This window comes from Epinephelus moara, chromosome 6, assembly GCF_006386435.1.
Source record: "Epinephelus moara isolate mb chromosome 6, YSFRI_EMoa_1.0, whole genome shotgun sequence".
NCBI lineage: Eukaryota > Metazoa > Chordata > Actinopteri > Perciformes > Serranidae > Epinephelus > Epinephelus moara.
The window spans coordinates 22,620,504-22,642,906 of record NC_065511.1 but is presented as its reverse complement, the minus strand read 5'-3'; the positions used below and the strand labels follow the sequence as shown (position 1 = coordinate 22,642,906).

Sequence of the window (22,403 nt, the reverse complement as noted above, 5' to 3'; positions counted from 1 at the left end):
CAGCCTCAAACATCTCTGCTGCAACACTGGCCGGCTGCCCGTGCCCAACCTGTATCACCGTGCTTCATCTCCAGGCACAGACGCAGCTCTGAGGGGGGCTTTGTCGAGACAGAATGAAAAGCTGGGGGGAAAAACCCACTGCCACGTCTGAGAAAAGTGTTCACTGCGTGGTCTGTTAACTATTTAGTCAACCACAGCACTTTGCAAGGAGCTGCTGACAGCGTCTTTTCCCCACTTGATAGATATCAGCTTTTTCTTCTTTTTTTTTTACAGTGAGTGCTCTGACAGAACATCAATAGCATCTGTATCACTGTCTATCTGCTTTTTTGCACAGCTTCCAATCACTGTCACCACTTGCTCACAACACACTGGCAGCAAAGCCACAGAAAACCCCCTGACTGAAGTTTAAAGATGCATGTGTGTAAGACAAAGTAGGGAGCTTTGAATGATTTAAATTCCTGTTTTATTTTCAGTTCTTTTTTTAAAGTTATCCACAACTACTATATAAATCATATAATCATGGAACAAAATGAACTTTCACTATCCCAGTCACAGTGTACACTATATTTCTAAAGCCTCACAGTACGTTACCACATGCATGTTATGTTTCAGCATTGATGTGCATACACAGTACAGGATACAGCACAGCAGCACAGACAGAACATTCAACACAGTTTCCAAAAGGTTATTTCAGCATTGTGCATGGCACAGTTCATCTCTATCATATAAGGGGTGTCACACATACAGTACTTAGCTACACTCTGGGCAGAGCAAGACTTCTTAAGACACCTGCTATGCTGATGAATGCGATGAATTATACAAAACAAAGTGGAAGCATTTCACACTCAAGCATGCGGAGACGATATAGTAACAGTCTTTATCTTTAAATTGCTTTTTACAGAAGAATCACCTCATAACACCTGGCTACATGTAAGTATGGCTGAGAACAGGTTCTCCCTTGGCACTGCGACTCATACAGTAGCTTATGGAAAATGTCAGCTTATATCGGCAAAGTCGTTTTCACCACCGGTGCCCAACACGCAGCAGACTACATCTACACTGTTAAGTTTACTGTTGAGTTTCTCTGTTGCTGTATATGCTGTAAGACAGAAGGACTGGATAAAGAGGTATTAGAGTAAATACAGTAAGGACCACAGAAACAGACTGGAATTGAAATTCCTCCCATCGTTAGCAGCTACAGACTTCCCCAGCCTCTCCTGTGCAGTGAGAACATTAAGAACATAACAGTTTCAAGCCTTCATATACAGAATATGTCATCTCTCACTGAAGCACAGGGAAGAAACCCAGATCGTTCCTAGAGGATTGCGCGTTGTCGATACTTTAAAGCTCTTGTTTTGAGTGTGCTTCAGCGTACAGTCACTGCCATCTTATTTACAAAGAGAGTAGTGGGGGATGCCTGTGAAAGGTGCCGTGTGGAGCTACATGACCTGTTGGTTCCTGAGAAGTTTATTTTTTTTGGATTTATGAAACCTTGTTCTGACTGAATGTCCCTGTCAAGCACCACCACAAGCTAATGAAGCCTCCTGATATAACAGTCTCACTGACATGTAAGTGCATAATTCACGCACCTCTGTCTCCATCCCTAACCATGCATATTGATCTTACTATGCCTGGTTTTACCCTTTACAACTTAAATTCTTGATGTGACACTGAGAGCCTTGTTGGCAATAATAAGTAAAGTGATGGGTTACATGCTCGGATAGTGACAGCTGCTGTCATGGTCTCAGTAATCCCAGCCTCATGCAAATGCTGTGCACTGTCATACCTGAGGCCATGGCTCTGGATGTCCTACTGCCTCTCTTTCTCAACAGTAACTGGGTCAAGATTAATACGCCTCTGGCCCCAATACAGCTCCTCTGCAACTTCTCCCACTGGCACTTAATTAAGTCTCTGCATGGCTGTCACACAACTGTTGCATCCAGAGGCTGATTCATGGTGAGGAGGCCAGTCTTAAGTCCTGCTTGTTAAGACTGAGTGCAGTTGTCCTGTGCATTTCCTATGTGTGGGTGAAGGCTTTCGCCTCCACTATAACTCCAGGGAGCGACGTGGCATCTCAGCAGCAATACAGAGGAGTTATAGATATACTGTATATACGATTTGTTTTTTTTCTTTCATCACTGGCTGCCTCTACCTTCAGAGTCTCTTGCTTGGAGCATTATTGTTCTTTTTTTTGCATGAAAATATTCCAAATAACACACAGAGGATCCTGCTGCACCGTCCAGCTTCCTCCTCAAGTGAAGTACTTGCAGTTTGTGGAGTCAATAACACAGTGTGGTGTGCACTTGAGGTGACCATATGACCTGCAAGTAACAGGAGAAACAAGTTTTAAAGGTCCAATATGTAGAATATAGGGGGATACATTGGCAGCAATGGAACATAATACAACAAGTATATTTTCTTTAGTCTATAATCACATGAAAATAAGAATCATTGTGTTTTCGATACCTGAGAATAAGCAATTTTATCTACATAGGGAGGCGGCTCCTTATCCATGAGATCATCATGTTGCACTGCCATGTTTTTACAGTAGCCCAGAATGAACAAACCAAGCACTAGCTCTAGATAGGGTCATTCATGTTTTTTTATCGGCCACTGTAGTTAGCAGCACTTCCCTGACAAACAGCATCACAAAAACACAGATTTCTTTCTAACATGAAACTGCTTTATTCAGTGTTTTTACCGGTTTAAATCAAGGGGTCCATTTGTTTTGGAGAGGAAGAGACGTGTACAGATAATTTGGCTCTGATTAAAAACCTCTTGAACGTCTGGATCTTAAGTTATTAGAGAATACAAGTGAGCACACATTGACAGGTGCTGAGCCATCCGACACTGTGCTGTCTCCGACAAGCCAAACAGTGTCGGAGGAACACTGATTTTTAACGTGAAACTGCTTTATTCAGTGTTTTTACTGGGTCTATTATTGGGTCCATTTGTATTGGAGTGGAAGAGACCTTCGTGGTTAATTCAGCTCTTGATAAAAACCTCCTGAACGTCTGGATCAGAAATAAGGTGAGCAGACATTAGCAGGTGCTGGGCTTGTGGCCCATCTGCAACAAGCTAAACATTGTAGAAGAAACGCTGATTTGTAATGTAAAAGCGCTTAATTCAGTGTTTTGATTCAGTGCTCTAAATCACAGGGTCCATTTGTTTGGAGAGGAAGAGACCTCTGCGGATAATTCGGCTCCTTGTAAAAACCTCCTGACCAATGAAAACTAAAGGAATTCTAACCAGGAGAAGTTTCAGCTGGTTGCAATCGGCAGTGCTTACTGCTTGATGCCACTAAATCCCCCTAAATCTCACAAACTCCTCCTTAAACATGTCAACACACACTTCTTATACAGCAGAGAGTTTTGACAACATATAGTTGTGTACTCTGCTTACCCTGGAAGATATGAATTACATGTCTGGTATCCAAAGTCCTTTCCATCACACTCCTCAGCCCCCTCATAACGGTATCCGTCTCCACAGTATGCGTGTTTACACTCTGTGGAAAGATGAGACAGCAGGGGTGGATGGGGTCATGTTATATGTGCACAGCAAAGTACAACTAAGGAGCTATCTCAGAACACCTGACGTGGACATGTGACTTACTGACACAGCCATCAGTGACGACTCTGTTCCTGTCGTCACACTCCTCTCCATTGGAAATCTGCACTATCCCGTCACCACAGTAACCTTCATCATCAGGTGCGTTTTCCATGGACTGGAACGGCGTCAGCTGGAATGGAAAAGTCTTTTACAGAGTTTAAAAAGTTGAACAAGAAAAGGAAAAAGAAAAGTAACAGTGTGTAAAACAAGACTGTAACACCAAAATCTGTGACCCAAACAGAGACTGTAAAAATGGACGTAGCTACCGTGATGTCACCTATCGGTTCTTGGACTGCCGTTTTGAAGCGTTGAGTTTGGCATTATGGTGTTTTTTGGAGCCAGAAGTGACCATATTTGGAGGAGAGACTGACAGTCTGTCACTCAAAGTGGCCCGCCCTTAATAATAATGTAACTTTAAGGCTTAATAAAATGTAAGCAGGTGAGTCATATAAAGATTCACTCCACATACAGTTGCCATGATTGTTAAAATTATCTACAGAGACCAAAAATGTTTTTGTATCAGGCTGTAAACATGTTTATTTCTGCTGTAAAGTTGGACAGTTTAATGTTGGGGTCTATGAGGATCGACTCGCTTCTGGAGCCAGCCTCAAGTGGCCATTAGAGGAACTGCTGTTTTTGGCTTCATTTTTCAGCCCCAGAGGTTGCTGCTTGGACCAAATAGGAATTTCAGCTGCATTGCCAGCTGTTAGTCAAAAATTGTGACCATTTAATATTCAGGTAATACATACAAATTGTGACACCTCATCTCACGATATTTGGTCGAAAATCTTTCATATAATTTATCTTTTAGCGCCACAGAATCTGACAAATTCCACAAATCACAGCTATCAAAATGTGTGACCTGATCTAAATACAATGTTAACACCACATTTGGTAACAACTTTCAAAATAAATGCAGCTAAGTATAATAAAAACATTTGCAGAAGCAGTGTAGCTGAAAGTCTTTTCTCAGGTCATAGAAAATGGTGGCACATCAGATTCTGTGACCTATAATAATAAAGTATGTGACACAACATGATGCAGTCTCAACTGAACTGTATTTTCCTGTTTGGGTCACAGATTTTGGTGTAACAAAGATAATCAGATTTTGCTGCATGCAGTGATACCTGGATTGGCAGCCAGCCATCAATGTCTTTGAAATAGAGAGATCTCTGGTCTTTGCGGAATGCGAGAGCGTTATCTGTGTGAAGACGCTCCAGTTCTTCCTCATTGCTCACGACGAATATCTGAATGAAAGGCAAAGGGAGGAAATTTGCTGTCACGTTTTCAATATTTAGTGCATTTTGAATTAGATGGTTGGCGTCTTGCCGGAGTGCAATTTTGAGATATTGAGCATCAAAATTTAATATCTCAGCTTGAAGTATGTGTCTGAGAGCAATATCCACGTCCCCTGAAGGCATACTTTTATCTCTCAAAACTTTTTATCTTTAAATAATTTACTCAGAAGTTATTAAAACCCTATAACCTCTGGGTTTCTAAAAAAATCACAAGTGAAAATACCCCTGTGTGTCAAATGATTCAGTACATCACAAATTTCTGCACATAACTTTTTGCATTTGAGAAGACTATAAATTCCTCACCGCTGGCACTTTGGGATAGTTTCCTCTGGAAGGATAATCATCAAATGGAGCATTACTAAGAGAGCCGCAGTTACACTTTCCAGGAGGCCCAGGTGGACCACGTGCACCCTTTGTTCCAACCATGTAGAGTCCTAAACATATACAGAGAGGAGAGGAATATTATACAAAGAGACAAAAAAGCAAAAGTTTAGTGCCAAAGTGAAGTGTTGTTGAGAGTTCAGTCTACAGTAGCTGATATAAATACTGTATGTCATTAAATCTGTGATTCATCTATCAAGAAGGAAACACAATAAACTTAACTGACTCAGAAACTTGATCAAGATAACAAATGTCACATTAATTATCTGGTGACATAACATTTGTAAAACTGCAGGGAGGCTCGCCATCTGTGAATCCATTTTAGCCACATGATGTCACAACGACAGCATCGTGTGTCACCTCGGGAGATACAGTTTCTCCGGTGCTAAATAAGACTCCTGGTGTTACCACTTACACTGGTCTAAAGTGTGCTTCCTTTTGCTGACACGGGTGTTTGGTGCTCCTCACACCAGCTTTTCACACTCTCTCAGAGAAAGTGCAGAGCCACACACAAACCAATCACTTGTTGGAGATTTCAGAAAAAAGGTTAAAGTTCTCACCTGTGGCAGGTGAACCAGGAGGACCGGGGTGGCCTGGAGTTCCCTGTGGACCTGCAGGTCCCATTGGACCAACACTGCCTGTGTCTCCTTTCATTCCCTGAAATGCAGTCATAACAACAGACAAGGTGGTCAAATTCTAAACATGTCTTCACATGATGTTTCAGAGATTACCCAGTCCTGCATGTACAATGGAACATTTGGAGCACTGGACATAAATTACACTTTGAAGAAAAAACTTGCTCAGTGTCTCTTTTGGGTTCTCAGCATCTCTGCTTCAAGCGCTTTAGACTTTGCCTGTTTGCTTAGCGTATTTTTTCTCTAATGTATGCCTGCAAAAACTTCTGTGCTCAAAATAACCTTTTTCACACACAGATACCCCTTTTCCCCTTTTTTACTTGTTTTCTGGTAAAACAAATATCAGTAATAACAGAACAAAAGTTTGCAGATAACCAAAGCAAGGTACATTTTGTCTACTCTTTACTTATGTTGTGCAGCACCCTCCATTGATGGCACATCCTTGATTACAATGGTTCTGCACAAAACTGGTGGAAATGTGGGCTGGTTCAATACATAGCACCGTGGTTCTAAAAATCCTGAACGGTACCAGTTCAAGAACCAGAGCTAATTTGATAGAAAAGGGAAATGACTGTCCTCTGTTCTCTCTCTGTTAGAAGTGAGCTGTCTCCCCTGTGTTTTAGGTCTGCCACACCCCTCTCTGAGTGGCTGGATCACCCACACCTGAACCTCATTTGATCATCAGCTGAGCTGTATATCAGCCTCCAGAACCAGTGTTCTTTGCCTGTTTGCGACTGAGCTGTTTGTGGGGCTGCCTGGTGCTCCTGCAGTTGAATTTGCTATTGGTGAAAGTCCAAGTTCTGGAAAGTAGCTACCTTGATGCAGCTCCCTTTGTCTTTGCTGACAGTTGTGAGGAGTGCCTCAGTCAGTTAGTCTTTTAAGGAAGCCTTACAGTTTCTCTCATTTATTTGCTCCACTTTTACCTCTGTGGTTTTTTTTCATTTAAGGAGCTGAGTATTGTCTCTGTGTTTGATTCTGTAGACCAATTTGAATCTTTATTTTCCAGCTAGTATGGTCTTTTTGTTTATTATTTTGGCCTTGGAGACCCTTATGCCACATTTGCTCCCATTCCAGCACTGCTACTTGATTTATGTCTGTTAATCATTTTCCTTTAAATAGTTGTAATTCATTGTAACAACTGAAGTGTTTCAGCAGCCTTTCTTGTTGTTTTGGTCCTATTTATGCAGAGGTTTTGGGGTAAACTTGTTATGTTGCTCCCTGTGTTTCCCCTAGATATTAAGAAAAGGTCCTAACACACACTCAAAATTAAGGCACATAAATAACTGTTAAAAACAAGGTAAAGAGAATGCCACATTCCCACAAACTCTCAAACGACTCTCAGTCTGATGCAGACAAGACATCTGTTTATAGAGATGAACAAACTCCTCACCTGCTTGCCTCTCTTCCCGGGTCGGCCAGTGGGTCCTCTGTTTCCTGAGATCCCAGGTTCTCCTTTTGGACCCATTTCACCCTGTACAACAAATCAGATCAACTCAATTTGTAATTTTTGCAAAACAACAAATTCAAAAACCTTTATTGTCTGGAATGTGTTTCTTACTTTCTGTCCAAGCATTCCTGGGAAACCCATCGCACCCTGTGGAGAAAGAAATTTAGATTACACACAACATATATGCACTATAGTGCTGCTACATTCACAATCACCACTGCTACTGATAAACTCTGCCCACCTTGTCGCCTTTCATTCCACTCTCCCCACGATCACCTCGAGAGCCCTGATGGAGCAGATTGCAGTGTGTTACATCACATTTAGTCAGGATGAAGCAAAGAATATGTTATCAATACTGCATTTCCTCCTGGTTGATAATTACTAAACTGGTCACATACCTTTTCCCCTTTATACCCAGGTAAACCCTGAAATTAAAGAAACAAAACATCCAAGATGAAATAAAGAAGTGTGAAGGAGAGATCATCCTTTGTATCAGTGCAGTTCATTGGTATCTCATACCCTTGGCCCAATTTGTCCTCTGGCTCCGGGCAAACCCATCAGCCCCACGTCACCTTTCTCACCCTGACACACGGAAAAACATTAAGAATAATGCAGCTTTGTTTATTTAGACACATATCCCAAAATATTACTCACACCCCAGAGAACAAATAATAAGTGTAAACTTTAAATTGACAGTTCTTTAGTACGGAAATGTACTGCTGCCAAGCCACAAAATAAAAATGAATAAATAAAAAATGATCAGTATCAGGTAATAACATGAAAAGATTCATATTAAAACAAGATTTTTTTTTATGTTTTTAAAAATATTTTAATGTTATAACAAGATATTTTCCCATTATTACCTCACACAAACTTATCATGTCATAACAAGTCTCTAAATATATTTTTCTTACTGTTATATTGTGAAACATTTCACACCATAACATGCTAATTTATTCTTATAAAACATTTCATGTTATAATGTGATCACTTATTTTGTTATAACCTGAAACTGTTCACACTATAAAGTGCCAACTTAACTTATTGTTTTAATGAGAAACTTGTGTTTCAGTGAGGAAACAGTGTGTGGACAAGGATAAACTGAGGAATATGGCTCATTTAAACGATTTGATTAAGTCTGATTTAAGTACACTTCACGCTTGAGTTGAAACATGGCAAAATTTTGCTGCCTTTGAGTGCAATGGATGATATTGTGGTAAGTATGCATACTGTGGGCTTACACTAAGAATGATTTTAACAATTCTCTGTTAAAATCAACAGGGAGAGGTGTGTAGAAACAGCTGTTTCTTAGTGCCTCGCCAGCAAATTTTGACAGATAATCCTTCAGAAGTTCAGTTCAGTAAGGTGCTCTGCAAATGACGTATCCTTATGTGGGAGCTCTGATCAATAAATGTATCTGATTAGTGGGCGATTTGAGTAGGGGATGAGCAAATGCATAAAAAAAAAATCTCCAAATTATCTTGTTGTAACAAGAAGACATCTTGTAAAAACATGAAAAGCATCTTCTTATAAAAAGAAACTTTTCCTGTTATTACCTGAAACTGATTTTTTTTTAATGGCGTGGCGGCAATACACTTCAATCAAGCATTTATATAGAAAGGTTGTCATGTAACAGAGTATTTCATTGTACAACTGGGACTGAACACAAGTCATATCTAACACTCCTCTACCTCTACCTTGTGCTGGCACTTACTGGTCTCATCTCATGCCACATATTGTATCATCTACATTATGAGGTCTGACTTACTCACTTTGGGCCCACTTGGTCCAGGCCACCCAGCTGGTCCCTGCTTCCCAGGAAGCCCAGGAGGACCTGTCCGACCCTTACAGGAGACATCAATTTTAATACACAGCCTCAGACGTAGAAATACTTTATAAAAGTCTAACAAAAACAATGGCTGCCACAGCTGAAGGAGCAGTTATCTGATTATGAAATCAGACCCTCTCATGTCTGTTTGCTTTGCAGGAGAATCTAAGTGCAGGATTTGCTGCATAAGCTGACAGCCTGCTTGCCACAGTATTTATCAGCCACTGCTGCACATGTAGGGAGAGAATGACTTTAACGAGCCCTGTCACTTTGCTCTCTTTAATTAAATGATGGGCTGTATATAGAACCGGAGCCCGTGCTTGTGGGAAATAAAATGATTTATGACCTGGCTGAAGCACTAAGCTAAATTGCACTGCAGTGCTGCAAAGCTGCTCAGTCAGGCCACCAGCCAGTGAGGCTCTCCCAGTGGGCCACTTTTGCTGCTCGACCACAGCGACGGATCATTTAAGGAGGTCACTCCTCTTCCGCCTGCCCTGATCAAACGCTGCTGCCCTGAGCTTTCAATAAAGCTGTGTGGGCTTGTTCCTCCCGTCCTAATAGAAAGGGAGGGCTGTCTGACAGGGAGGCATGATGCTGGATGTCTTTGAGGGGTCAATACTGTGGCAATAAGCTCTCTTTCACTGAGAGGAGACCATCCCTCTGCCATCAGAACAGCCTGTCTCAGCAGCTCTGCATCCCGTGCATCCTGTCCGTGTGTCTGCCTCCTGTCAAGGTTGTACTCGCTCACAATTCCTTGATGTACACAACCAGGCACTGGCAGCACTCTGAGTTACAGCTAGCGAGCAGGCGGAGGCCCTGTATCTCATATTTGAGTAAATCCACTTAGCGGGGAAAATGGAGTGATTAATGGAGACTCTCACCTTTTGCCCAGGTCTTCCGATTTCTCCCTGGCAACAGGATGCGGAGGAGGGGAAAAAGACAGAATTTATTTAATACACTCCCATCAAACATCTTTTAGTCAAGTGCAACAGGTATATAAACATGATCTTTAGAAAATAATGCTTGTAAATATATAAGGAGCTACATAACTGACACGAGACCAGCATATGGGAGAGTAAACTGCCTACCTTTTCTCCCTTAGGCCCTCCTATCCCTGGTAATCCAGGTGGACCCTGGTGAACATAAAAACAATAAATATATGGCACATGCTCATAAATCTCAGAGATAACTATCTTAATTAGTTTTATTGTCCACAGCATCCCACCACAAAGTCATGTCTGCTTCTGGGAGCCCACAGCTGCAGTTTCAATTAGCTAAAGGCAGAGTGGCCACTATTGATTTAAAAAGTGCCTTGTGGGTGTCTTTTGATAAACTGAAACGCTGCTGCAGTCCAGCTGGTGCTGTAACAGCCTCAGATGGGCAAAGCTTTAACAATCACTCAGTGGATCTGCTTTTCGCTCATGAAATGCCGGGCTCAAGGCACCTATATTGAACCAAAACGTCTTCATATCTTTCATCACCGGAGTACACAAACACACGGACACATGCTTGTGTTGGTAATCCCTGGAATTTACGCGACCCAGTACGCCTTTCCAGGCACACAGCTCTTCGGACCTTTTCTGAGAATGATGTGTGGGGCACTGGCAGCCAGTGGAAAAAGGCTATTTGTGTCTGAGCTAAATGTAGAGCGTTAATGGGCCGCTGTGTTGCATGGGCCAGAGAAATCCCCATCTCCTGCTTTGCAGGAACTCTCAAGTTGAAGAGGAGATGGGGGGTAATACGCTGTTGGAGTACTGATTCTTAACACCTTGGAACACCAGAGGCAGTCTGTGATTTAGCCATACAGACAGTGGATCCTACGCAAGTCAGATTGTGGGAGGTGTGTTGGAATGGTGTAATGATGCTAATGCCAGATTTACAGTACGTTAGTGATAACTATGGTGTTTGGGAAGAATCCTACCTGAGGTCCAGGGGGACCAGGAGGCCCGCGGGGGCCTTGGATGCAGGCAAAACCTTTGTCCCCATTGCCCGATTCTGAGTCACCACCACCATGTGAAATGTCCTCATTCTGTAAAATAAGAATAAAATTCTGAATTTCTTTTAGAACTTGGACAAATGCTCTTTAGATATAACAGATGTAACAGAATTATGCTTTTTAAAATGTTGATATAGTTTGTCAAAGACATTTATGTCTGAAATACATCCCATTCTTGACAAAATTCGCAGCCCACAGCGAAGGACTTATTAAGACATTTGTTCCACCATCTGAGTGTTTTGATAGCATCAAACGGGAGTCAGAAGACAGTAAGCGTGGGGCAGTTTGAGTATCACCCAAGGACATATCAACAGTCAGATATTCCACAATAGAAAGTCACATGACTTTGACTCACATGAGCGTGGCGGCGCCAAAGTGAAGGGGGTGGAGGAAACAGTGGGGGTGGAGGCGGACTCAGTAAACAGCATGGGCTGAATCTCCTCTGCTGCTCCTGGGATCTGAGAGCTGTGCAAGGTGTGCATGCAGTCAGTCACACAGGCGACAATGCCAGGGGTCAAAATTAGAGGAACACAGTCAGAAGAGGTCATGTTTATGTTTCCTGAACTTCTGCAACAACTGAATGTGAGAGCTCTGCATCAAAATGAGAACGCTTAACTCATGACTCATGGGCATGCACAGGCAACTGAGGTACATTTCATGTGACACATGTCCAACATACATCCCACATATACAGTAAAAATTAGACAAGTCAGAGAGGTCAGAACATGCAGGAGCAGCACAAGCGACAAGGAAACAGGTGCAAACTATCAAATCATGACACCCATCCAGCAGAGTTCCTTGAGCTGGACACGGATATGAAGCGCCTGTGCTTCTCACTGAAGCACTGGAGCTGGTCTCGCTATTTATAGAGGCATTTCCAGTCTACCTCATGGGCGACAAGAAAATAAAAACAAGTGTATTTTAAAAAGATAATGAGCTCAAAACGAACCCCAGACCTATGCATTTGGTATCCATGCTTTTACAGTCCAGCTCTCTCAACACCTGTGCATGCATAGTACTGTACGTACAGCACAGTACAGTACACACACAGACACACACACACACACAGACACACACACACACACATACAGGCACAGGCTTACAATATTCTTACCCGCTGGGAATGAAATAAAGCTGTCCAGAAAAGAGGATTGAGCCAGACCATAACAAAACCACAGTGGCAGATACAGTCCAAGTGTTAGAAGAGTCATGCTGCTCCAGATAGTTGCCTGACTTTATTTCTGAGCCACAGCAGCCCTCACACGCTGCCTTTCCCTCTCTCTCTCACTCTCTCTCTCCCTCTCTCCTCACTGTCCTCTCCCTCCTCTGCTCCCCTCCCTCTCTGCTCGCTCTGCTCTGTCTCCTTTACGCCCTCACAAGAAGGTACGCCGACCAATGCCCATTAAATCTTTCCTCTGCATCAGTGTGCGCTAAAATTACAGGAGACAGCCTGCCAGCTGCTTCGAGTGCCAATATTAGATCTCTACTACTGCAGGGGGTGCCTTTTGTTGTTTCCACTCCTCTCACAGGGAGGCTGATCATGACTAACACATAGTGGGCTTCTCTGCAAGAGATTCAAATAGGAATCTGCAGGGAAGGTGCCATTTGGGATAACTTTCATTAGTGTTTCTGATTATGTTTATTTATTAGTCCGTCTTTTTGCATTCAGTGCAGTGTATTTCCCAGTGTGCACTGTGGTGTCCATTTAGTCCAGGCCAGATTGGGTTTATTGCCCCGTCTGGTCTAAAATTAAGTGTCTGCATTTTCAAGAGGGCTCTTAGGGGTGTGTGAGACCAATACAAACAAACAAAAAAACAACCTGAAAATACAAGCAGCATTAATTAATGCTTTACTTATAATATAAAAAGTGTTAGAAATATCGATTAATCGATACGCATCAATTCTGAGTATTTGAAACAATTGCAATACTTGTTTTTTTTTTGCAGTATGAATACATCGATACTGGCTGCACTTACTTGGTCTCTTTTTTTCTTGTTAATGTTCACTGCAGTCACACTGCTCCAAACCATGAAAAGAAACGTCATTGTAGTCATGTTACATCCTTGTTATGTTTATCTAGTTTTACATTCCATGCCCTCAATGTCAAATTCTTCCCTGTGGTATCAAAAATGGTATAAAATATAAATATTTTTCAAGGTATTGCATCAAAGCTAGAAATTCCAGTACCATGACAACTCTGGAAAATTGTATATTTTGCATAAATAATCAAGCACAAGTGGAAAAAATGTATTATTTAAAACTGGGGGTGACTGTGAGAAATAAAGCAACTTCACATAAACTAATAAATAATCATTTAACTAATAAAAATCTAGATATTGCATAAGCGTGTCACTGTGTTAGTAATCCTCTATCCATGTATTTAAGATGACAAAGTGTGAAATCAAAGGAGGGTGTAAATTTATGCATGCTTATAAGCAATTTGACAAATCTGGACCGAAGTGTTTTTCAGTACTGAGCTGACCATATTTTACTTTCCTAGCATGTTAATAGTTTAATGAGCCACATACTGCATGCTAAAAATGTTTGATTATATCTATTATTTGGAAAAAAAAACACAGATTTGTCATAAAGGAATAAAGACGAATAATCTTCAGTGTATGTGTAAAAATGTTTTATTGTTGTATTAATCATTTCGTTAAATTTACTATTACTTTGTAGTAGGAATTAATACAAAAAAGTTCAGTTATTTCATAGAAACAATCACAGTAAAACAAAAGCAGTTTTATATTTTCCCCTGTTTGAGTTTCCTGAGGAAAACAGTCACTGCTCTTCTGATAACGTTCTGGACAGATGAAAAAGCAGCTCCTTCTTTCAGTCTATAAGTTGGAGCGTGTGAGCCAAGGAAACTCCTGCAAATGCAGACAACACAGCATTATATTAGACCTGAGGTTAAACCTGAGTTCATCTTCATCCACTGAGACTGAATGTGGAGAACAGTCTGGAGTCAAACACCTCAAATAAGGGGACAGAGAGCTTAGCACCATGGATACAGTCCTCAATACAACCTTCAAACATGTCTGCGAGGGGTTGCGTGGATACATTCAACATAAACACAGAGGGCCATGCTTTCTAATTATGGGGACCCTGAAATAGAAAGGTCAGGTTGGTGTGAGGTGGAGGGACTGTGAGAGGAATACAACAGTTCTGTCGTGCACCTGGAGTGCGCAGATTACTATTGAGTGAGGCACGTCATTCACGCAGCGCTACGAGGATGAGACGAGCCAAGTAAACATCAAGTTGTCTGTTGCTCTACACGACTCGTGACCCGAGATGCTGCAGCTTTTAATTGCGCCTGGCTTTGCTGCTGCGACCGTCAGTGTCATTCGAGTCATTGTCCATCTCAACTTCAACTTGGTGGGCACCAGGTGAAAATGAAACAGGGGCTGCCTTTGGTCACGTATACTGTCACGTGTCAAAAGGGCTCACTGTCATCACTTCATGTCTGAAAGGGCTGAGGGATAGAAAGTGGTATGAGACAAGACTTAAGGTCTCAATTCTTATGACCAATGCCAAGTTCTTGACCTTTTAATCCAGTTCTCTGGAAGTCTGCAAAAAGTGTGCATAAATTGTGGATTTGGGCAGCTTTAGGCCCTGTGCATGCCCATAAGGTCGCTAAATCTGCGAGTGCACATAAGCCTGGACATTTGGATTCAACCACTTACATTCACTGTGATGCTAAAGGTGTCTTATTCTGTTCTGATGGCAGACAGGAAACCCCTCAACATTTATCCAGTGGAGGTTCCAGGCCTCCTAGAGAATGAGGACCTGATTAAATCATTACGATTTAATCTTCGCCAGAGGAAGTCTCAGCTCCCTGGGTTGAGGCATTGACGATGTTGGAGAAACACCGACACACAACAGTGTGAAAGCAGCAGAAAAGTGCAGTTACAGCATCAATTACATCCTCAACCACCAGGGGGTGTGACATTTGCACAGGATTGATTTTGTGGATTCCCTGCCTGTTATTACAATAGATTGTATCTAATAATGGACGTAGCTCCTGTGACACCACCCACTGGTTTGTGGACTGCTGTTTTGAAACCTTGAATTCGGCATTTCCACCGTCACCATCTTGTTTTTTAGAGCCAGAAACGACCATATTTGGCTGAGAGGGTGGTGCGAAGGGTGGATCTAACTCATTTGGTAGGGAGGATGAGTAAAAGTAGAATCAGCCGGTGAGATGTTAGATGAAGAGCTGATGACATCAGACTCCTAGGGCAACTCTGCAAACAGCTCACTTCCAACAAGTAAACTTCTTTTACCTGCTGTGCTGTGTGATGGAAAAACACTTGCTGCGGGGATAACAGGGGACTTTAGCCAGGAATACGCCTGCTGCTTCATCACTCAAGACAAGCCGTCATCAGTTGAAGACACACCTTCAAGCAGGCAGCAATGTTGTAATGGAGACAGATATCCCTGCTGCGCTGTGCTGACGGGCCAAGTTGAACCAAACTAAGCCAAGCCAGCACATGAGTATGGAAAAAGGGTTTTAGAGTGCAGCAACACCTCGCAGCCAGCCAGTCACTCAGAGCGGCCTGCTTTTAAATATGCATGACTTCGGGCCTTAATGAAATGTAAACAGGTGAGAAATACTCCCCCTGTGCAGCTGTCATGAATATTGAAATTAGCTATAGAGACCGTTTTTTGTCCCAGGCTGTAATCCTATACATTTCTGCCGTAAAGTTGAACATTTTTACGTTGGGGTCTACAAGGATTGACTGCATTTTGGACCCAGCTTCAAATGTTTTTTTTTGATAAACCACAGTTTTTGGCACTTCAGCATTGGCTTGATTTTTCAGCCTTTGAGGTTGATGCTCGGTTACAGACAAATAAGCCATTATAATGAGCACACTCATCTCTTGTGGATTCTTTCATTTTGACCTTCTCAGGGTGACTGAGATGACTCTACTACATATACTCCTGACAGGTGACAGTTACCTGCTGTTTTCTGTCGGAGGACGGGTCAATGAACACATTTAGGAGACTTGGTTTCTCCCAGTCACTCAGGCTAAGCTGCAAAGCACTGCGCAGCTCCTCCACCGTCCTCACCAGGAACCCTCGACCTCCAAATGCTGTCATGACCTCATCATAGCGCGCCTCAGGTAGCAGGGTCACAGGAGGGGCTCTGACAGGCAGCATGATGATATGAGATACATTTCATTACATCACAGCTGATTACGTGACTTGTGAATGTATTATAATCATTTAACAAATAATGTGTGACTCACATAGAGGTCAGATCTCCCATTTTTGCCATTTCTTTCCACGTCTCAGGATCCACTCCGCTGTAAATACCATTATTGTTGACCACAATGATGACCACAGGCAGATTATACCTGTTAAAAAAACACAGAGAGTTCAATTGAATAGCAGTAAGGGGGTGAAGTGTATATATTGTTTCAGAGGGGAGGCAACCAACCCACCTGCACATGGTTTCAACCTCCATGCCAGAAAATCCAAAGGCACTGTCTCCTTCCACACACACTATCCTTTGGTTTTTATTCTCGCTCCTCTCCACAGCGGCTGCAGCTATAGCAAAGCCAAGGCCAACTCCCATTGTTCCAAATGTTCCAGCATCCAACCTAAACATTGTTAGGATTAGGTAACAACAGTCTACTTACATTTACACAGACCTGAAAGCTTACTTTAGTCAACACTAGATCCTTACAACACCTTTTACTGCAAAATGCATATTTGCTGGGCTCTATGAAATAACTGCTCATAATCCCTAGCGATGTGGTTTACAAAAGTTCACATTTTCCAAAGAAAGGATTGCTATTTTTGCAGGAGATAACACAACTGTCCGATACCACACAGTGGGTATGAATATGAAAACCTCAGCTTCATTACATCACTGGTTCTCTACCTCTGAAAGCCTTTTACACAAAACCTTGTAAAGCATCATTTGAAAAGTTACATGGGAAGGGCTCTGATAAAATTCCCCTCAAGGACAGGGTTTTTGAGATGCCTACAATAATACCACACCTGTCTACTAGAGCCAAATTCAGGAGAGCATTTGCACAAAAATATTTAGTGAACTGGGGCGAACACAACTAAGAAGCCCATCTTTAAGCACTGCACCAATGAGACTGCCTTGCCTGTGTCGAGGTAGGTAGTTGTTCAACATAGTGCGTCCTATATCCATAGTGTTTGCACCCTCGCTGACAATGATACAGTCATGTGGCAGCAGCTGGGAAATGTGGTGAAACACTGTGTAGTAGTTCATGGGCATCGTTGACTGAAGAGCGAGTGCCTGTAGATAGAAGAAGGACACAAATCTAATATGATATACGGATAAACAGTTTGAGTAACTATCGACATAAAGTAACATTTCAAAAGTGAGTTTAGACTCACCTTAGATATTTTTGCATTAGCAGCGATTTTGTTCTTCAGTGTGCTCCACCACTCTGTGTCAGAGGGATATTTCCAGCCATCTTTATGTACACCCTCTAGGAGCTGAGAAAACAATGAATAAAAAAAAATCACCACTTTCCACAAACACACACACACGCTGTTCTCTTATCGTTAATCTTAATTGCACATCTGGATATTATGACAGAAGCACACAGCCCCCAAGAAGAGAGATTAAGTACAAACATGAGCGTTTTTGTGTGCCGACTAAGTTGCAGTTACCTGAGTGACAATAGCGTTGATGTCTCCCAGGAGAGCAACAGCAGGTTTCACGTTGTTCCCCATCTCCTCAGCACAAAGGTCAACCTGCATACAGAGAACAGCTGAGTTATGTTATTAAAGCACAACATTTGAAGCAACAATAAAACACAGTGCAGGAGATATGGTCCAAGAAACACATACACTGCACTGACATGACAGTATTAAAGTCTCTACACCAATGCTGAAATTAGTTTCAGCCAAAAGTGATTTTTCTCACATCAAAGACACGTGGCTTGGTGTTTTATATACCTGGATGATCTTGACATCGGGGTCAAATCTAGGTGGCAGACCAAAATGCAGGATCCAATTCAGCCTGGCTCCAAGCAGAAGCACAACGTCAGCCTGGAGAAGAGCTCTGGGTAACAGAAACAATGGAAGAGGAGATGAGGTAACACTGAGTTAGAACAAAAGCTTTACTAAATACACATATTTAGTGTATGTATAGAATGAACAGTATTAGATATAAACCTACATCTGAATATTACAAGAGCAATAGTGACACATATACATTAATTAACAAGTAGCGGAGGTTCAGGATGTTTCCTATGTAGGATGCAGGGTTTCTACAACTTCTTGAACATCACATTCAAGGACTTTCCATGCCAAATTTATTCATATTCAAGGACTCAACACGGTATTCACTTAAATCACTCTTGCATGCATGTCCCAGATGCACATTCTCGACTTAGTGGCGTATGAAACAACGGTGCAACTGCGGGAGACACACATGCACACAGCAGAGCGGAGCCTATTTACTAACATTAAGCAGAAAATTACATAAAAATAACTTCTATTTCTATTCTTGCACAAAAATATGCATTCAAGCCCTTTCACTGACCCCTGTCTCCTTGCCTATTTTCAAAAACCTTCAAGAAATGAATTTATTCCCTACAATTCACAAAGAATTTCAAGGACCTGTGGCAACCCTGAGGATGATAATAATACATTTGGCTGAAATCATTGCACTTCACACTTTTTTTTATCCCTGCACAAATTTAAAGTGAAAGGGAGGCTGACCTCGAGCGGGCAGCAGCCACACAGTTGGGATGATCATCAGGTAGGACCCCTTTCCCCATGGGGGTAGGCAGAAATGGCAGACCGCTCATTTCCACAAACTCCCTCAGAACAGTTTCTGCTCGACCATAGGCTGCTCCTGTTGGGCACCACAACGTTCATATCATCATGACTTACCTAATGAACTACTTGATTCACAAGCGTGTTATTCGTTGTAATAGAGACAGTGCAAATGTTTGATGTTACCTTTGCCGATGATGACTAACGGTCTTTTAGCTGCTTTCAAGACAGAGATGGCTTCAGTGATTGCACTGTGGGGAGCCAAACTGACTGGTGGAGCTGGACAGCAGGACACAACTCTACAGGAGAAAGATACTTCTTTGAATTTCAATATGTCTGGAATCACAGGAGTTATACTGAGCAGAAATAATAGCATATTTATAAAAAAAAAAAAAAAAGATTGCAAACCTGACTGTGCTCCTGTCCACTTTAGCATTGACCATGTCCCCTGCAATGTCCACGTAACAAGCACCTGGACGCCCATACATGCTTGTGCGAACTGCCTGTGAGCAAACACACACAGTTAAACAATTAAACTTAATATCATCTAACTATGTAAAATCTCTTATGTAGTCTGCTGTGATAAAGAAAACAACGCAAACAAAGATCACACAATATAACATTAAGCTGGTATATTACCTTCTCTATCACTGAGGGGATGGCTTCCAGACTGCTGGGCCTTGCAGAGAACTTGCTATAAAGGCGACATGCTTCCACCTAGCGACAATTGAAAAACAGGGTCAATTTGATGAAGCATCAGCTGACAAAAATCCACACGAAGGCATGCATTACCTGAGGAAACTCCTGAAAGGCTCCTGCTGTTTCCTGGTTTCGATCCGAGGAGCCTCCAATAACAACCACCGGCCTGCACAAAGGCAATATACACTTGATAAACGACGTGACCAGGGTCCACAGGAACCACGTCAAAACTGTACATGCACCACAAGCTGCATCAGTTTATCAAGTCATACCAGCAGTTGATGTTAGCGTTGGCCATTCCACCCAGAGCATGAATGAGTCCAGGTCCAGACACCACCAGGCAGGCACCTGGTCTGAATACAACCAACCACAAGATAAGGCAACATGTAAAATGCATCCAGCTGCTCCGTTTACTCTGTTGAGTTAATAAATGTCTTACCTTCCAGTGAGGTATCCAACAGCAGATGCTGCATAGCATGCCTGTTGGGTGACAGAATTTATTTTACATTAACATATCCTTGTGTTCTTAAGGATTATAGATACGGGTAAGCGATGTACCAGAATATTAAGTGCTTTACCGCTTGTTCATTACGCATTCCCACATATTTGATCCCTTCAGCCTGAGCAGCCATGGCCACTTCCATGATAGGAACACCAACGATCCCAAACATATACTCCACTTTCTGCAGGTAGAGAAAATGTGCTTTTACAAACTGACACTGCAATGTAGGTACACCATTCATCATTATCCTCAGCCTATATCAGTAATCAGTGCTTAGGGAGGCACATATCCTGAACCTTCAAGCTGACACTGGATAATGCCAAATTGTCGATTACACAGCACAAAAATTAATTTATTCCGTCCTCAAAATACTAAAATACTTCATCATCAAAATACTGCAACCTGACTATTTATTATTTGGCTTGGTTACACTTGGTTTACTGTTAGAAACTGGCTGACTTTATGTGGTTTTGCTATGGTTTTTCAACTAGTCTGATTTTATCAGGTTTTATAATGTGAAACTATTGTTTTTATTACTTTTATTATTTATGAAATGAGTGAATTTGGGCGCCTCCAATGCAAGTGCTCCCCTGTATGGTGTCTATGTGTCTGTGTTTAGGGGTGTATGTTGTATGATGCAGCGGCTTTGAGTCCAAACCAAATTTCCCTGTGGACAATAACGTATACCTTACCTTACTTTACCTGTACTAGTTTTAAGAAGGAGTGTGACTGCACATAAATTAACTGCATTTTACAGGATTAAAAGTTTAAACTTGACTGCGCAGGACTTGAACTTTGACACACTTTTTGCATAACGTGCATGCGTGGTCACACTGTTACCTTTCAGTGCAGACACCACTGCTAAGTTAAGTTAAAGGTAAAAAGCAGAAGTTAAAAACTTCATACATATCCTCAATGTGTTTTAAACGGTCTTACCTGAGCCTTCAGAGACTCAGCTATCAGCTGAGCTCCTGTCACGTCGTCCATGGCTGTCCGCAGGCTGTTAGCTACGGTTTGTTACACTGTTGTCTGTCTGCAGAGGTACAAGTGAGGCCAAATTGTTATAAACTGTTATAACTACAGCTACACGAACAAGTTATTGACCCTCGTTTGCTTCAATCCTCTACCTTCCCCTTGAACCCGCCCCATTCCTATCGCTTCCGGGTTTCAAGCCAATCAGAAGCGCTACGAGCGTGTGACCTCACACCAAGGAACCAATAATATTATAGGTTCCTTGTCATGATTCATAAACACTATTTTGCAGATCACTACATGCAGAAATATATTTATAAAGCATGAACACAAACTGCTTTTTCTTTGATGAACATTTTGAAACTGGTTTATAGCTTTTTTGGCGTTATTCTCACACCAAGAAATTCTGAAAGGACTTCTGCAGATTTATCAGGGACCTTATCTGTAAAGACTCTACTTTATTATGGGAAAATGTGGTGTTAGGTTTCCTCAGGTACCCAAGAAGACAACGTTTTTATTAAGTAATTTAGTAATGATTCTGGCAAAGTATTATATCCATATGTAAGTTTAGCAATAATAAACCTCACTACACGAAATTGCTCTTTGATTCCACCAACAAAAAGGCTATTAAGACACTTGCTATCTGTATGTCTTATAATATCTTTGTGTAGTGCGATATCTCCCTGGCTCTGTTATTGATATGTTTGTGTTCTTTCAACTGGATCACTGCTACACTTGAAGAATGAAGAACGAAGAATGTTACCTCGCCCCACACAAGGAACATTACACATCCTCTGGCAGGTAAATTTAGCACTGAATATAGTAATGCAGAGCCAACTGTACTCACCTCACAGGCTACTGTTTACACATACATTTAAAATGAAAAATTCAAACTTAAAAATGTGTTGAATCTCCTTTGTTATTTGTTGTGCAATTCTAAATTTAATTCTGCTATCATACTTTAACCTGCCTCAGTTGAATGTGTATATCAACAGTATTTCAGATTAGTTAACTATTTGTAGTTTAGTTACTGGTTTAACTACAGTTTGCAGTGCTTCTGTGGCGGTTTAACTGCATTAAAATCTCAGTGGCCTTTTAGTTAGTTACGTTATCTGGGTTATGTAGTTTATGTACTTAATTACAAACTACATATTCATAGTATTGTTGTGATGTATTTTGTCATGCAATGGGGCACAATGCCACAGTGTACTAGCCACAGGTGTCATTTAATTACAGTCACCTGCTATTTTATATACTATGAATTTCTCT

The 22,403-nt window shown here is 41.7% G+C and overlaps 2 protein-coding genes across 4 annotated transcripts; both read right to left on the bottom strand.

The window, feature by feature from the left end:
• Positions 1-320: 320 nt before the first annotated feature.
• Positions 321-12,950, bottom strand: colq (collagen-like tail subunit (single strand of homotrimer) of asymmetric acetylcholinesterase). Of its 2 annotated transcripts, none has more exons than XM_050047756.1 (17): positions 12,309-12,950; positions 11,550-11,659; positions 11,120-11,227; positions 10,287-10,331; positions 10,080-10,106; positions 9,143-9,214; positions 7,890-7,952; positions 7,769-7,795; positions 7,612-7,656; positions 7,482-7,517; positions 7,314-7,394; positions 5,849-5,945; positions 5,211-5,341; positions 4,737-4,856; positions 3,613-3,739; positions 3,403-3,505; positions 321-2,321 (listed from the first exon to the last, which is right to left on the bottom strand). In XM_050047756.1, exons 1-17 carry the CDS (start codon positions 12,403-12,405, stop codon positions 2,252-2,254), a joined length of 1,359 nt encoding a protein of 452 aa, XP_049903713.1. In that variant the 5' UTR covers positions 12,406-12,950; the 3' UTR covers positions 321-2,251. The 2 variants fall into 2 exon arrangements, with proteins under 2 accessions (XP_049903713.1, XP_049903712.1); XM_050047755.1 differs by having other exon boundaries at positions 322-2,321; positions 3,613-3,754; positions 12,309-12,948.
• Positions 12,951-13,811: 861 nt separating this feature from the next.
• hacl1 (2-hydroxyacyl-CoA lyase 1) lies at positions 13,812-21,309 on the bottom strand. Of its 2 annotated transcripts, none has more exons than XM_050047623.1 (17): positions 21,099-21,309; positions 20,239-20,343; positions 20,100-20,140; positions 19,933-20,013; positions 19,754-19,826; positions 19,601-19,678; positions 19,370-19,464; positions 19,148-19,260; positions 18,905-19,040; positions 18,137-18,242; positions 17,849-17,932; positions 17,570-17,671; positions 17,314-17,468; positions 16,639-16,797; positions 16,444-16,551; positions 16,154-16,340; positions 13,812-14,064 (listed from the first exon to the last, which is right to left on the bottom strand). In XM_050047623.1, exons 1-17 carry the CDS (start codon positions 21,147-21,149, stop codon positions 14,032-14,034), a joined length of 1,707 nt encoding a protein of 568 aa, XP_049903580.1. In that variant the 5' UTR covers positions 21,150-21,309; the 3' UTR covers positions 13,812-14,031. The 2 variants fall into 2 exon arrangements, with proteins under 2 accessions (XP_049903580.1, XP_049903578.1); XM_050047621.1 differs by lacking the exon at positions 13,812-14,064 and adding an exon at positions 14,081-15,667.
• Between the last annotated feature and the right edge of the window lie 1,094 nt (positions 21,310-22,403).

What these genes read in the sequence shown, in the direction of transcription:
- hacl1 (XM_050047621.1), bottom strand. Translation starts at nt 21,149, where the DNA reads ATGGACGACGTGACAGGAGCTCAGCTGATAGCTGAGTCTCTGAAGGCT. An exon ending in TCAACGCTATTGTCACTCAG is followed by an intron (nt 17,672 to 17,848) that starts GTAACTGCAACT and finishes TTGTTTTCTCAG; the next exon opens with CTCCTAGAGGGTGTACATAA. An exon ending in AACTACCTACCTCGACACAG is followed by an intron (nt 16,798 to 17,313) that starts GCAAGGCAGTCT and finishes AACAATGTTTAG; the next exon opens with GTTGGATGCTGGAACATTTG.
- colq (XM_050047755.1), bottom strand. Translation starts at nt 12,405, where the DNA reads ATGACTCTTCTAACACTTGGACTGTATCTGCCACTGTGGTTTTGTTAT. An exon ending in CTGGGTATAAAGGGGAAAAG is followed by an intron (nt 7,657 to 7,768) that starts GTATGTGACCAG and finishes CTGCTCCATCAG; the next exon opens with GGCTCTCGAGGTGATCGTGG. An exon ending in GTGGAATGAAAGGCGACAAG is followed by an intron (nt 7,518 to 7,611) that starts GTGGGCAGAGTT and finishes CTTTCTCCACAG; the next exon opens with GGTGCGATGGGTTTCCCAGG.